Source organism: Galleria mellonella, unplaced genomic scaffold (genome assembly GCF_026898425.1).
Source record: "Galleria mellonella isolate WM207_F2 unplaced genomic scaffold, CSIRO_AGI_GalMel_v1 utg625, whole genome shotgun sequence".
Classification (NCBI taxonomy): Eukaryota; Metazoa; Arthropoda; class Insecta; order Lepidoptera; family Pyralidae; genus Galleria; species Galleria mellonella.
The window spans coordinates 222,216-240,212 of record NW_026442129.1 but is presented as its reverse complement, the minus strand read 5'-3'; the positions used below and the strand labels follow the sequence as shown (position 1 = coordinate 240,212).

The 17,997-nt window shown below is 36.6% G+C and overlaps 1 protein-coding gene across 1 annotated transcript in view; it reads right to left on the bottom strand.

Annotated features, from left to right (window-relative positions):
• Positions 1–6,985: 6,985 nt before the first annotated feature.
• Positions 6,986–17,997, bottom strand: part of LOC113511297 (non-canonical poly(A) RNA polymerase protein Trf4-1-like) — a 52,948-nt gene continuing 41,936 nt past the window's right edge. Inside the window, exons 8-9 of the mRNA XM_052899677.1 lie at positions 17,386–17,635; positions 6,986–16,950 (exon numbers count right to left, since the gene is read on the bottom strand). Coding sequence (XP_052755637.1) covers positions 16,742–16,950; positions 17,386–17,635 — 459 coding nt within the window. The 3' untranslated portion in view covers positions 6,986–16,741. The remainder of the gene's footprint in view (positions 16,951–17,385; positions 17,636–17,997) is intronic.

The window sequence follows — 17,997 nt, the reverse complement described above, 5'->3', positions numbered from 1 at the left end:
GACTTTGTACAAAAGTCGTTTGCTTGGGTACCTCTGTCCCATTCGTGTTGAAACTGTAAAGCAGTATGTTTGCATGGCTGTGTTTCGGTTTGAAGGGTGGAATACGGCAGTGAATTTACTGGGTACATAGGAATAACACCTGAGTCCTCAGAATTGACAACGCATGGGGGGTATCATGGGCGATAGTAGTATACTCTGTAGTAGATAGTATACTCTGTTATGTCCATGGTACTGCTCATGTCTATAGGCGACGATTATCACTTTCCATCAGGTGGGCCGTCAGCTTGCTTGCCATTCTAAGTTGTATAAAAAAAATTACTCTTCAAAATCGATCCCAATATTTTAATTTAAATAATCTTTTATTTTACCTGTAAACGTACGATTCCGGATTCTTTTTTTAAGCAAAACGCAAAGTAAGTGACCTATTTTACTTATCCTAACCTATTATTCCTCATTGGTATTCTGCCAGCGTACACCATTAGCGCAGGCGGGGTTACCATTTCATTATCGCCCATTAAAAAACTCGCTTTTGGGGCAGGGGGTAAAGGGATTGTTAGTAATAGAGTCTAACTATCCCATAACAAAAAATATACCGTACAAGTCGATCCCCACGCGGTTTCCTGTGAAAACAAACTCGTGATTAATAATTGGTGAATTCGTCACAGTGGACCAATTGACCTGTTTTCTTTCTGATCTGTCATCCCTCACTGGTGCCCCGATAGTATATTATTATCATAGGCGGGGTTACTATTCCAGTCTCACCCATTAAAAAATGTTATGCCTGCGTACTCCGTAATTTTACAACGAAACGTAGAAATACGAGGTACAAAGGTGACAGTGCAAGCGATTTTTATACAAACTCTCCCTCTGGTAAATTTAATTGTTGGGGTTTACATCAAGCTATTAATTTTTTCCTACAAGTAAATCATTTTTATATGATGTACTCCTTTCTTTCCCGTGGGTGTTTTTTTTAATGGGTGATAATGGAATGGTAACCCCACCCGCGCTATCAGTATACACCGGCGGGGCACCAGTGAAGGATGATAGGTGAGGATGAAGTAAGTCAGTTAGCCCATCGTGACGAATTCAATAAGAATTGTTCACGATGGTTTCCAGGGGGGACCACGTGGAGGTCGACCTAATAGGGTACATTACTAACAATAGAGGTGTCAATCTCCGTTCCTAACAATCCCTTTTTCCTCTTTCCGTGGGTGTTGTAAGAGGCGACTAAGGAAGGGCGAGGGATGGACAGCAGAGTTCTTCTTAAAACATCAGCGAAGTCTATCTGCGGTTGCCAATCCACCTATCAAACGTGGCAACTACTGGCAAAAGCCTCCAAGGGGGAGACTTATGGTCAGTGGACAGTTAAAGGCTGATGAGATGATCCAAGTTAGAGGATCAGATGTAACCGTGTGGCGTTTATTATTATTATAAATAGACTTGTCATATTCAGACACGTCAATGTAGGCGTCCGCCCTGGGAGATTTGGCCAATAGTTGCTATGCTTGGTAGGCTGTTTTTTTTTAATAGATGATAATGGAATGGTAACCCCACCCGCGCTATCGGTATACACCGGCGGGGCACCAATGAAGAATGATAGGTGAGGATAAAGTAGGTCCGTTAGCCCATCGTGACGAATTCAACAAGAATTGTTTACGATGGTTACCAGGGGGAACCACGTGGAGGTCGATCTAATGGGGTATATTGCTAGCAATGGGGCTGTCAAACTCCATTGCTAACAATCCTTTTCCACTTGGTAAGCTGGTTCACATTCATGGTTAGACTTTGGTGATGTTTTAGGAGGAACCTTGCTGGCCATCTTTCGACCATTAACTTTCCCTAGTCGACTCTTCTGTCACCCATGGAAAAAGAAAAGGTCGCCCATTTTGTGCTGGGACCACAGAGCAGATCTTTAATAATAATAATAATAAATTTATTTGGATTAAATAGGGTAGGTACCGGTGGTCTTACATTACATAAAGTTTCGTGCCTATTTAGCCATTACAGAATAGCATGCAAATGTCACATTTTGACAGGAATTGATTAATTTAATTTATGCATCGACAACTATATTAGATATTTATCTATTCTTTCTTGAAAAATTCGTCAACAGAGTAAAAACTTTTGCTAAGTAACCATTTACGTAACACAATTTTAAATTTATTTAATGGATGTTCCTTTATATCCGTAGGTATATTGTTAAAGATTTTCAAACACATCATATAGGAATTTCTTAATAAACGGCTAGTTTTAGGAATTGTATTGGTCACTAGTTTTTTAGGGTATCTTGCGCTTCTTTGTATTTGCTCTTTTGCTTCTGCAAACATGTGTTTATTTAATTTCACAAATATACCCGCTTCAAGTATATACAGACTGGGAACAGGTAATATATTTAGATACTTAAAATAAGGCCTACAAGAAACATCAGGTGCAATATTACATATAGCACGTATGCAACTTTTTTGCGCGACTAGAATTTTCCCAATATCAACGCCATTACCCCAAAGTAGCAATCCATATCTAATCATGGATTCAACATATGAAAAATATGCTGTAATAGCAGTATTTTTATTCATGTTATAATCAAGACATCATATTGCTTAATCATTTTTTCAAATTTTTCAAAAAATAAAACCAAATCACACCTCTAGCGAATAAAGGAAACTTTATAACAAAAGTCTTTTTCTTGGGCACCTCAGTCCCATTCGTGTTTCTAACGTGAAGCAATTATGTTTGCATGGCTGTGTTTCGGTTTGAAGTGTGGGTAATGGCAGTTAATTTACAGGGTACAGAGGAATAACACCTGAGTCCTCAGGAATAGGAACGTATGGGGGGTATCATGGGTGAAACAGTATACTCTGTTATGTCTATAGTACTGCTCATGTCTATAGGCGACGGTTATCACTTTCCATCAGGAAACGAAATATAAACATACAGACAGACAGACAAAAATTTTACTGATTGCATTTTTGGCATCAGTATCGATCATTAATCACCCGCTGATAGTTATTTTGGAAATATATTTCATGTACAGAATTGACCTCTCTACAGATTTATTATAATATACTTATAATAAGATAGATTTAACGTGGAACAGACAGCGCAACGTAATCACCGACTGCTGTACGCATCATTTTGTAACATTTTTCATACGCCGTTCCGTCACGTTGTTTATCCTTCCTTCTATGCAGTATAGTTGTAGGTATTTTGTTTTCGGCACGCGATGAACAATGTTATTTTTCTTGAGATTTCAAGATGTATGTAATTGGTAGACCGCACAGGGTTTATTTATTTATTTAAAGGAACACCAACAGCATATTGCATTATAACATATAGGTGTAACAAACATTAAATATAATACAATATTAATGCACATGCCTATTATAGATATTCACAGCATTTATTTTAACATATGTAACACCGAAAAGTATATATATTACGCACGCATAGTAAGTACCTACGCCATGAGACCCATCTAAACGTACAGCGCAGGCGCGACCGACCAATAGGAGCGCGCCTCTCGCGCTTCGAGAAAGTTCGCGACTAACGAACGAGAGAGTAGTTGGGCGATGAGTGTCCTAGTGATATCATATAATACTGTTTTGTTGTTTAATATTGTAATACATATAATTTTCAATAAATAACGTGTTCATCCGTTACACATAGTTATACAGTGCGAAAAAATGAAGTAAGAGTAGTGTATACAAATATCGCAAGCCGGTTTACCATTCCATTTTCATAATTTAAAAAATATAAATATAACATCCCTCACTAGTGTCTACCCCGCCTTACGTAAAACAATCACACAGGCGGAGTTTCCATTCTATTTTCACCCATTAAGAGCAATATACACCGCTGTTTATTTCAGTTGGACGACAATTGCCGCTTTCCATCAGAACTAATAGTTATTTGCTCGTGTCAGTGTTCCAGAAATAAAATTAAGTTTCCACCGGCCAACTATTTATTGTCCAGAAGAGGAATGGTCCCCGGAGAGTCGTATGTGTCACTTTCTATCAGCGGCTTGCCCGGACTTTGTCGTTACGTGCCCTGTCGTATATTTATTAACACTGTTGCGATGCGAAAGTTGAGATTCCGCAGTTGGTATTTTGCAATATTCCCTTAATCAATTTTTAAACTACCAACTTCGATGGAGGATGTATCGAATTTATTTTGACATTTTAACCGTTCCAGACAGATTTGTCCAAGGAATACTTGTGTTTATGTTTGTAAAAGTTTACAATACATTAAAATTAGTTATCAGTCAAAGACATAAATAAAACCGGTCAGATGCGAGTTGAACTCACACATCGAGCGTTTCTTACATACATTGTTAAATCATTAACAATATGCAATAAATATTATTCACTGCTGCGTATAATGAAGCGGTTTCAGCGGTAAAACCAATGGACGACTGCTAAGTTATTAATAGATAATCACACACAACATCAACCAGTCACAAAAGCCGCTCATCACGACATCGCGAGAACACCAATCATAACGCAGGAGAAATTTACATGACCTTTCAGGTTTTCAAAATTGTAACGGACTCGCAAAACAACCTTCAGCGCATCACATCAAATTTATATTACATCAACGCTTCAAATTATTATCTATTTTTATTTACCCTAGTTAAACCGCTTCAAATACTAGGTGTATTTATTCATCATCATTATCATCCGTTCATCATCAAAACGTAAACGCACATCATTAACATACATACATACATATATACCATAGAGTTCCTTTGTACCTTTTTAGTACAGTACCTTTAAAAAACTAGGAGTGCATTAATTGTATTACGGTAACCGCTTACCATCAGGTGGGCTGTATGCTTGTTTGCCACCTCAGTGGTATAAAAAAAAATTGTTACAAAACCGAAATATTCGATTTACTCCCATGTACCAGAGAGAGACTTTGTACAAAAGTCGATTGCTTGGGCACCTCTGTCCCATTCGTGTTTCTACCGTAAAGTAGTTGTGTTGGCATGGCTGTGTTTCGGTTTGAAGGGTGGAATATGGCGTGAATTTACTGGGTTCGGAGGAATAATACCTGAGTCCTCAGGAATGGCAACGCCTGGGGGGTATCATGGGCGAAACAGTATACTCTGTTATGTCCATGGTACTGCTCATGTCTATAGGCGACGGTTACCACTCTCAATCAGGTGGGCCGTGTTTGCCATTCTAAGTTCTATAAAAAAAAAGTATTCTGTGGCAACTGAAGCTGTTATTTTTTTTTGACAAAGCAAACTATGTGCAATAACAGGCTAAGCCCGTCTTAGGTTTGAAAAAGCAAAGCAAAATGAAGTGCCCACTTTAAAAAGTTATGTAATTATTCAGTTCACATTTTCATGTTTATTTAGTTAAAATCTTGCAAATGAAATGTAAATGAGAGTTAAATGAAGATAGACTTAAGAAGATGAGAGTCCAAAGGGGCGGGATAGGCCGCCCCTTCCGCCCTCCATTTAGTCAGCCACTGGTAATGGGGTGTATATAATGGATATTTTCCATTTTTTTTTTGTTTTGCCTTTGCAATATTTTTGACAGGTCTACTTCCACGCGGTCACCTTGGAAACCATCGTAGTTTATTATTATGGTGCCCAATATTGACCATTCTTTTCAATAGAACTCCAAAAGGAGCTTATCAATTCGTTTGAATTTCTTACGACTATATTACGCGATTGTTACCAACTCTGATTTGATTTTCACAATTATTTACCTTGTTCATACATCGTCGTGTGCTGGAATCATGCGATTTCTTCCCATAGAACGTGTGACAACAAGCACCACATCCCCATAAAGGTTCCTTGTAATAAATTTTTTTTCAACGAATTGTCATTATTCATACAGCCGTTTACTGTCCACTGTCGCAAATAAATTTTCCCCAAATCTCCCTAGGGGAGTTTTGCCATTAGTTGCCACGCTTGGAAAGCGGGTTGGCAACCGCAGTTAGGCTCTTAGAGATGTTTAAAGAGGGACGCTGCTGCCCATTCCTCTGTCTTTAAATACCCTCAGTCGCCTCTTATGACTCACAGGAAAGGAAGGGGGTAACCTAATCTATGCCGGTACCACATGGCCAGTGTCATTATTAATAAAATTTAATTTTAAACATTACTTCTACAAAAACTTTTTATTGAAGCCATTTTTATGCAGTTATTTCAATAACAAAAAACATTTAAGATTCTTTAAGAGCACTTTAAGATAAATGTTCCAAATTGGTTTCAAAATGGTCCCGGAATAGTATAGCATAGCCGGGACCACACGGCTATATCCACGGGGAAGACAAGAGGCGATTAAGTCTAACAGGTCGAGGGATAGGCAGTAGTGTCCCTTTTAACACGTTACCAAAGCCTAACTGAGGTTAACCCGCCTGCCAGGGAGGAAAGGGATTGTTAGTAATGGAGATTGAGAATCCCATTGTTAGTAATATACCCAACCAGGTCGACCTCCTCGCGGTTCCCCCTGGAAACTATCATGGTTAATTCCTGATGAATTCATCATGATGGGCTAACTGGCCTGTTTTCATTCTCACCTATCACCCTTCACTGGTGCTCCGCCAGCGTATCCCGTTAGCGCAGACAGGGGTTACCATATCATTTTCACCCATCAAAAAAAAACCCGCCTGCTAAGCGTGGCAACTACTACCAAAAATCCTGAAGAGGCCTGTATTTAGCAGTGGACAATTAACTGGTGCTATGATGACGATAGGTATACATATATACCTACAGTCTGTCTGGTATATACAACATTTCATTTCCAGTGACCTACAAGGTGTTGAATTTCGAACAGGACAAATTTCTGTCTTGCACTACTACTGCCCACTCACTACTTCCTATGCCACTGCGTTAGGTTGACTGGAAGAGATCTCTTTTAGAGTTTAAGTTCGCCTTTGCTAACATTGTTATTAACTTATTGTTGTTACTGTATGTTTTAGTGCAATAAAGAATACATATATATATATACAAAGGTGATGAAATAAAAAACAATAATTGCTATATCAAGCCATCGCTTTATTTTATCTTTTTTTGGTGTTTTTTTTTTATTAATTTTTATTTTAAAACTGTTTTTAGATCAAATTTATAATATTATTAAATATATATATATCTGGTACGATATTTACACGGTTCTGTACAAGTGCATATGTACAATATTATGTACAATAACAATAGCTAACAATATACTCTAGTACACGCAACGAACAACGTACACCCAACAACACAGCCGTCCCATATTATATGACCTAATTATAGCTAAATGCATATTTTTTGTATACAATATACAGTTTATAATTTTATATAATAGTTTTTTTTTTTTAATTTTTTTACATACCTACACAGTGACAGAATTCGTGTCGTCGAGTGTACTTCTTACAATAAATACTTAGAACGTAAGGTCATTATTTCGGTTGACACATTGTTTAGTAAAAACAATAGAAATTTTCTATTTCTAAAATATTTACAAGCAACGCATGGGCACCTTCTACAAGATGGCGGTCATATATGAATTATATTAAGGCAGGTTATTGATCCAAAGATGCGTCTCAATTTCTGTAACTGTTATGAAACGGTCTTCAAAATTTGTACTTTGTAATTATTAGCAAAAATATACTCCGTCGGAATTTAAAATAATGAAAATCAACTGTCTATTTTAACGTAAAACTTTCATATTTATAATGTTATTACTTATTAAGTTACTGTTGGTAGTTAAGTGACTCACCAGAAACTATCGTCTCTAATACGTGACAAAGGATGTCACAGAATATACTGTGTCGCTCCATTGACACTTTCCACCAAATGAGACGTCAGCTTATTTGCCACTCTTAATATAATGAAAATACTATTAATCCACTTCCAAACTGTATTGAAAGCATCTCTGAACCAACAACTGCCTCGGACAACTTAAGAACCATAATGCGTGACTTTAATTTTTTTTTAGTACGTTTGTTCCGTTTTGGAACAGGCTAAGGTCGGAGACCACGCTGCCTGCGAGACTTTAATTTTTTTTTTTTTTTAGTACGTTTGTTCGCGAGACTTTAATTATATAATGTCATTGAAACTTTATTTTCTCTAAAGATACTTAAACTTATATCTATGGCAAAGACAGTCATGTACACGGCTTAATTAATAAAATACAGTTTGACAGGACTCACAACGTACATTACATAATCACAACGTTGCCGTTTAGTCTATTGATACCTAACTCGAGTGACAGCTGTAGGACTCTTGTCAGAATGGATTAAGTAACAGAGTTATAACTCATTAGCATTTTTATAGCACTGTAACAGTGGTACTGGACATTTTTCCCAAAGAAACATGACAAAAATAAGTCTACGATACTAATTATACTGGACTCTAACAGAGGGAGACTTTGTACAAAATTCGTCTGGGTACCTCTGTCCCATTCGTGTTTTTACCTGGAAGTAGCTGTGCTTACATAGATGTGTTTCGGTTGGAAGGGTGGCATATAGCAGTAAAATTTAATTAAGCAGTCATTTAAATTAAACTAAAACAGTAAGTAAAATTACAGGGTACAGGGGCGTAACACCTTAGACGTCAGGAAAGGTAACGTTATTATAGGCAATACAGTGTACACTGTAACCTTGTAAGTTACATTAAAAAAAAACGCAGTTTTATGGGGGATTTAAAAATTTCGTCGTTTTTCGACGCATGTTACTTTAAGGGAAAAATGTTTAAGTTCACCATTAAAATACTGCTTTAGAACGATGCTAATGGTGACCTACATAACACCATGTAATTCAACTGACATAGATTATAATGTTAAGTTTCCATAAGAGAGCACGCTTGGGGCAACTCATCCAATTGAAGGCACATATCTTATTACTTGTTCCATACCATTACCACACGTATTGCAAGTCTACCATTTTCTACAATATTTTTAAACTTCCATACCAACCGCGCGTTCACATGTTCGATCCAGTATTAAAGGTATCATAATACAATTATACAAATATTCATTTTGTCGCTTCATATTTCTATAACTGAACTAGACCATTTTTTAAATACTCTGTGGTTCGACCAAACAAGCGATCCCTTATTTTCCCGCCATTTCTTAGGTTTTACTTTAAACGTGCTAATTGGTCACAGAGTAGCAATATACCTTAGATTATGTAGATAGAGCATAGAGTATCAAAAACGTGCCAAAATTTAGTCACTTTTTTATTTAAAAAAAAAAAACTTCAGTACTTCAAGTAATTGGGATTAAAAATGTCCCAGATCAGCAAGTCCTCTCTTAAATGTAATATCAATCCAATCTACTTCCAATAACAAATTTATACTACTATTCATGAAACTGCCAGGAATTAAGTTATAATTAATATCGGTTTACAATAATTTGCATTAGCAAGTTACATAATATAGATCTATCAGTACGTCGCTAGTGTTGCAATGCCAGAGTGCGAAGTCTTAATTTCAATATCGATTCATTAGAATTTATGTCTAGAGTAAACCCACTGTTCGATTTTTAAATATGAATTTAGAACTATTTTATCTAATACAATACAAATACACCATATGTACGTGTTGTTTATAAGTTAATATATATGTATTAATTAAAATATAATATATAAACTAAATAAATAAATAAAATAGCGGCCTTTTTTGGCGATTTAATAATTAAAACATTTTACGTCATTACTCAAATTTAAATTAAAATATTCCGTTAAAGTAAACATTGTTTATCTTATTCTTTCAAATATATTCGTAAGAATTTTGTATCGTTTTTTTATTTTTTTAATCTCTTCTGTCGTATTTGTATGGAGACACTCGTATCTACATAATCTAAGGTAGCTCGTATAACCAGTGTGCTGACATCCCCAAGCAGTCATAGATTTACATAGTAAGGGAGCTACAGAAAAAAAGCGCAGTACAAGTGCAAAAGAGATAAAGGGATTACCTATACTAACACATCTAGCGTGGATAATGGATGCTCCATAACTATACTATTTTCTCCTCTTATGGGGAGACTAGTCTCCAGATTAGAACATTTATTATTAAGGCATGTATAAGTCTATTCAATTAAATTTATTTCAAAATAAATATGTTTAATCATTATCCGTATGAATTACTTAACCATAAAATATAATGGTTTATCCTTCTAGACGCGTTCTATGTAGGGTTTATGTGGGAGTAGGCGAGTCAAACGATTCTATAATTAATCAAATATGGTACAGTAACAATGGTGGAAATGGGACTAACGTTATTGTTGCTGGATATAAATTTTATGACGCATGAAATTTGACGTCATACGTGATAGATCGTCCGTAACCATAGATTAAGAATTGTACCTCACATCCTCTTTCTATATATATAACGGAAAAGTCACTTGTATTCTTTTTATATTTGAATTTCGAAGTGGAATTCTTTTTGTTACATTTTCGCGCCACAACAATTTTTTTTTTATACATTGACCTATACGGTCAAAACATTAAAATTGAAGTCGTATCATTTTTGGAATAAAACCGTTTGTCACCTGTCTACATACATGCGATTACAAGTTTTTTTTTCCAAATAAATTAATAAATATATACTTTACATTTATTTTTTTATTTTTTTTATATTATTACCACCTTCAAATAAGGAGGCTGTCAACTTGACTGTACCTAGTTTATTGCGTATGTATATTATGCGATAGCTTTAATTATTGCAGATTGATTATAATATTTTTATTTTTAATAGATACTTTATACTTCCAAGGCGCTCTGTCAGAAGTCAGTCAGGATTTCTCTTTTTATAAATATTAGTAATTACTAATAACATATCAGACTGATCGCCATCTTTAAAACAACTCCCTTGCGGGGTCGGCAGATAAGAGTGCAGTCTATCCTTACAATTTTTACAAATACAGCTTGTGGTCGAATAGTTTGGGAAAAACTCGTTAGGGATTTTCCCAAACTTTTAAAGATTTTTTTCTTTACATAATGTAAATTTAATTATTTAAATTTATGTATTTAAATATACAATATAAGAACTGAATTAAAACTTAATTTAATAGTTCTTTTTTTTTTGCTTTTATTTAATTTAATATTGTTTTTCTTTTATTCTAATTTGTTTTTACTTAACTCACTTTTTTTTTAATTTTGTGAATTCCGATAGATTTCCCGGCATAATTGTATACCGTTCGTAAGTCTTTACTATACCTTGGCTAAAAAAAAAATTGGACAGTGTTCAGTACTTAACAGTATTTTTATCCGAATGAATATACAATAACAATCGATAATACAATCGAATTGCTTTCAAATCGCAATCACATCGAATGGACATCAAATAAAGACACCAAAATTGTACAATGTACCGTCAAACTCACATGTATCCAATGCGATGTAAACTTGTTCCCCGTTCGATACCAAGTCAGCCTACTGTTTGTTCGGCTGCTGCTTACCTTCTATAAATCGAATGATTTAGCGTCGTAAACGTTCATACTTTTTGTATGTGAATAATACTTGTAAACTGTAATTATATTACAGTGACATCTTTCAACTATTTAAAAGCGATTTTATCAAAAAAAAATAAATAAATAAATAAACGAGACAGTACAGGCTGAATTCGAAATCGTTAGCGTGCTATCAGTTCTAAATATTCTACACAAAATTATATGGTTTGAAATACCACAAATTTGAAAACCCAGCTACAGTAAAAGGTCGCGACCAATTGTCTAACATCGAAGAATTAAATTAATCCTCTACATTTAAATCCATGTTCCATTTAGCAAAAGTTTAGCCTCACTCGTAGAATACTTTTTAAAAATGCAAACAATTTCAAATTCCGCCTGTGTAAAGAGTTTCGTCTCAGTTTTTGCCGTCAAGTTACAATATTTAGAGGTTTTTTATTAACCCACGCCCGAAGCCACAAATCGTACTGTACGCCCTGAAGAGGACTGCCTATTGTGGATAACTTTAGCAATACTTTTTCACTACATAACACCCGCTATATAATTATGCATACAAAATATGCATCATGTATTGTTTTGTTCTACAATTTCATGTCAGAATAAAGAAATACAACCAAAACGCCGTTTAGTTATTAATTGAATATTAGATACATGTATAATACGAGCAGTATGTTGATATTTCTGTTCTTTCACACGTGCAGTTCACTATATACCGGTCATATTATACTGGAGGTGTCGACGACGTTTCGGTAAGGTTTTGTGACTACATTATTCGGCACATTGCTGCAAAACTTGCATATACCTACTGTATATGTCACTACCATCAGGAGCTCACATTATCTAAGTTCCAATAAATAATTATTAATATTATTTCATTTCACTCTAAAGATGTGTTCAAATCGACTCACAAAATGGTCACCAAATACACGAATAATTACAATAGGTTCAAAAACACTGTAATTTTTTGCCGAGCACTTTGCCGTTGTAACGTCGTGTACGTACATAGGTACAGTTACAGAATTCGATCAATTATCATATCCACGGCATGGCACGGTACGACACGGCACGGCACGATATAACAGACGAGCATAACGTACTAATGAATACGATAGTGCACGAAAATATAAAGACGCATTCATAATAATATATTACGTACCTCTTTCCCAATACACCGTCAGCATAAAATCGTGCCGTGACGTGCCGCGCTGTGCTACGGCATTATAAAACGCTCATTTGGTGACAAATCGAACTGAGAACACAATTGTGATGTTAGAAAAAAAAATCTCATTCTAATATACTAAGCCGAATGCGATTATTAGCTAATAAAATAATAAAATAAATAATTATACAAAATACAGCTGCCGATGACTAGCTACAGACAATTACATTAAATGGAGTCCAGCAATTTATTAATCACAAACGCCTGCAAGAAACTCCTGTTTTACAATACATTGCCAAAGTCGACTCAGACGCGTTGCATGCGCCCACGGATGCAATGTGCCAAAATGGATATTACGTCTACAAGCACCAGTTAACCTCTATCATACACAATGTATGGTGTCCGCCTCCGCTCGAACTAGTACACCCTCACGGCGTGCGCGCAGCACGGGACCTATCCATGGTTAGCCACGAATATTTCCTTAATAATGTATCACCCTCGCTAAAACGGACAATATTTTACATGAGACAGAAAACATTCCAAATTTAAATACTTCTTTTTTTTTCAAGTACTCAGAATGGCAAATAAGCTGACGGTCCACCTATTGGTAAGTGGCAACCGTCGCCTGTAATCATGAACAGTACCATAGACAGTATAGATATAGTCATTCGATGCCCAGGATATAGTCATGCGATGCCCAGGATATAGTCATGCTATGCCCAGGATATAGTCATGCGAGGCTATTCCTGAGGGCAATGCCCAGGATATAGTCATGCGATGCTATTCCTGAGGGCAATGCCCAGGATACAATCATGCAATGCTATTCCTGAGGGCAATGCCCAGGATATAGTCATGCGTTGCTATTCCTGAGGACTACAAAGTTATATGATGAAACCAAAAAAAAAAAGTAATTTAAAATTAGGAAAATTTTTTGCAACTTCTATATAAACGTGTGTAAGGAGATATCGGTCGCTAACCGTCGCTATATAATCTAAACTACGTATTTATATATTATTCTCACTATATATCTTTACAAATAAGAGATACATTTTACAATTTCTTTTGGCCAAACAACCCTCAGTGGCTTACAGGTTAAATAGTCGAAATTATCAATACCATCTCTTGGACTCAGTTCAATGGCCAGGCCTGAATTGAGCACGACACATACAATAAAAGCCGACAATCTTTATTCATAGAAACGTAATAAGTCTTTCGTCTCGTTCCATCGAATTAACTTCTCGACTTGATGGAAAGAGACCAAAACATTTATCACGTTCACAAATAAATAGCACAGTAGTATCACAGTCTCTTATCTACCAGTCGTCCGACACAACAATATATTGCAATATGTCCCGAATTGCCTTACAATTATTCGGGACAAGCCATAAGCGTCGGACTACTGGTTACTCCTTACAGTGTGGTACAGTGTCTATAACGTGAGACAAATACAAGAGATATATTTCATGCATATAAAACCATTTCCGTTTTGTAACATAGTTCATTCGGGTGTCAATTAAAATTTGTATAATAAATGCGGTATACGAAATACCTTGGAAATTTGCCTTTTTAAAAACACGAAGCAAGCTATAAGGTCCCATATTGATAGTGTGCCGTATCACCATGTCACCTCCCGTCGTGTTCTCACTGGATATTTCCAATGAAACGATGCGTAATACCGCATCGGTTGTTGCGTTAACAATTCATTCATTGTAGAGATATGACACAGTGTATAAGTGTGTGGTGTTCGTGTGTATGTACATACATGTTGGACACGAGTACAAGGTAGAATCGGACGCGATCGCACTGGGATATTTCTAAACTGTACAATATATTGAAAAATTAATAAATTATATTAAAAACATTCATAACGGTATCGGACAATGTCTGTATTATTTGTCAATTTTCAATTAAATACTTTTGCGTGATTATTTTCAAATCTCTCTTGCGAACTAAATAGTAACAGATTTATTAACAGAATGAATCGCATTTCAATTTTAAAAATATTACACATTTTGCTTTTCAAATTTTAATATATTTTGATAGTTGACAAATAATAAATTTGTCAAACCATTGTACAAATGCTCTCACGTCAGGGGCCATCAAAAACTTTCAAGATTGTTTCGACACAATTATTATAAATTTACCCTCTTATTCATAAAAAATTAAAAATAAGTTTATTAGCCTATTGACACTCATTTTTAAAAATAAGAGAGTTCCTAGTCCGCGCTCCTTAGAACAATTCCCTTTATAATATCAAACTGAAATAAGTCTTAGAATAAAAAAAAAATAGCGCCTCAGATTCTACCACGATGTCGACAAATCAAGAAACTTACAAACAAAATATAGGACATGACTACATGAACACAGAATCGATGCCAATGAATACAATTTCTCGACTCCACACATCAGTCTCTCCTTGTCGTGTGTAAGCGGGACAGAAATAATAAAAATCAATGGGTATACTACAAAGCGCCATCTAGCATTAATTAAATAAAGCCTGTACACTGTGTACTAGACAGCTCGTATAAATATTTAAATACATTTCTTTTACAAATACATCCAATCTATATACACCGAACACCACTACAGACGGCTACAACAAGTGTTTACTATCCCTTTCTTTGTTATGGGATGTAAGCGAGATAGGTGATTATTGGCTCCAATTATGTGTTCACTCCATCGATAACGTTGTAAGCATCTTGCAACAAACACTACACTGTGGTCATCATTTAGTACGCAACGGTTAAGGAGTTTAGAAGCCATTAGTATGAAGACAGACCGACTCTCAATCTCTGGACATCATTTGTACTTTTCATTATTATTATTTTTATTATCTGTGCCCTGCGACCTCGCCCGCGTGAGGTAACATAACAAGTACTCTGTCTTAATATAGCATATGATTCTCTTGTGTACTAGACTTTATTCTCTCTAACCGAGCTATTTAGGCTCAATGTACACTGATGGACCATGTTTATAACCGAATACTTTTGTGCCAGTCCACGCTTAAAAGGCTGCGTAGACGATCAAGCGGCTTGAGTGAACACTGATTAGCATTTATAAGACAAAAAAAAGCGGAACAGATCCGTCTCTGTCTTGCAATAAGCAATAAATGAATGCTCGCCTCAAGTTGCTGGACCTGTACAGGTACTATTACATCTTGTACAAAAATAACTTTTGATTCTTGAATGCACACAAATCTGACGTAAACCTATCAGTAGACTATTTTTTTTAAATAAACTTTAAAACAATAATAATGAAAACCACATAACAGCCGACAGGAAATAGAGATGTTACCAGATAGGTATTTTTGATATTATTTTTACAGAGGCAACACTGTCTACCAATTGTTTTATCTCAGTCGTGTCTCAACACTTCAGTATATAAATCACTACAGAAGCTAAGGTGCACACAAGTGGTCACCTGTAGGTACCAACACGCGAATACAGTCCTCTCGAACGAACAATCGAGTCAGAGCCAACCAGTCTTAAGGGATATATTACACTACCAAATATACATAATTATATATTTATGATCCATAAATACAAGTTACAAGAAGTTTCATCAGTCTAAAGCTGTATAAGAGATTGTATAAATTCAAAATTATACAAAAAGTGTATACTGAAAATATATCAAATCGACCGAATATTATACAAGAAATATATAGGAATGTAAATCTGAGTCCATTAATTTATTTTTAAATATTATTTATTTCACTAGCTGATCTAGCATACATTATTTTGCCCCTTGTCTTTGCTACCTGTCGGATACGTTCTCTCTTATCGGTACAAACAAATCTATCTCTCGAGTTCAAGATAAGACATTCATAAAATTTTATTAAAATTTGTTAAGCGGTTTTTTATATATTATTTTATATATTACTGACCTAGTGATGCATTTTCAATATAGTATGACCACATATTATCCTATTATATCCTATATTTATAATCCATAAATACACATTATAATCTTTTATATTTGATAGTGTAATAACTCCTTAACACGGCCATACCCTATCTAAAAGCGTCGACGAGTGGTCACGTGCAGCCGCGTGTACTTACTACGAGCCACTTGTACGTAGCTCGCGTTCTGTAGCGACACTTAGTCAGCGACTCGAGTCCATATTTGGAGTACCTAGTCCTTACAGCTAGCTAACCTAGTGAGAGTAGTGGTTGGCGCACGGTCATCGCGGCGGGTGCGGCGGCTGCGGGTACTGCCGCCGCTTCTTGTGGTGGCGCTGTTCGGGCGGGCGGCGGGCGGCCGCGGGGGCGTGGGCGGGGGCGGGGGCGGCGGGGACGGGCGGCGCGGGCGGCGACCCGTACCGCCGCTGCTTGGGGAACGAGCGCGGGTTGCGGTTCTTGCTGTCGCCTCCACCATACCGTTGTATTACGCCTGCCGAGTAAAGATCGAGTTGGTTGGTTATGTTCAAGTTTTTTTTTTTTTTATATACAACTTAGAATGGCAAACAAACTGACGGCCCACCTGATGGAAAGTGGTAATCTTTGCCTATAGACATGAGCAGTACCATGGACATAACAGAGTATACTGTTTCGCCCATGATATCCCCCATGCGTTGCCATCCCTGAGGACTCATGCGTTATTCCTCTGTACCCAGGAAATTCACGCCTTATCCCACCCTTCAAGCCGAAACACAGCCATGCAAACACAACTGCTTCACGGTTGAAGCACGAATGGAACACAGATACCCAAGCAATCGACTTTTGTACAAAGTCTCCCTCTGGTAAATGTGTATTTTTACAGCATAAATTAATACAGAACAATTCGGCATTTTTGTTATATGTACACGTATGTTTGTATGTAGCGTACCTGAGGGTATATTGTTAAAGTCGGAGTTGCTGGTGATGTGGTGTATGATGAGGCTCTGATGTGCGGAGACGCGGCGCGGGGTCGGCGAGGAGCACTGCAGCGCCGACAGCGGCGGCGGCGACGTGCGGGGCCCGCCGCCCCCGGACACGCCGCCGCCGCCGCCGCCGCCGCCACCACCGCCGCCGCCCGTCGACGGCAGCGACGGGGAGGGGGGCGTGCCTGCGGCGCGGGACCCGCTATCCGACCACTCCTGTTACAACAACCGTACGTACATATTATTTAAAATTTATTTTTGACATTTCAAACATTCTAATACTTATTTATAGTAATTCATAAATGATACAAAATTGAAATACAGTAATATGTACTTATAAAACCTTTAGTAATAAAAAAAGGCTTCGACTGTCTGAAAACTGAATTAATTCTAATCCTTGATTTTGATCATCAAGGATTAAAATAAAAATACATTTTTATTTGTACACTTTTTTTATGCAATTTAGAACAGCAAACAAGCTGACGGCCCACCTGATGGAAAGTGGCGACCGTTGCTTACAAATTTGAACAGAAGCATGAACATGACAGAACTATATAGTGACGTGTGTATAGTATACT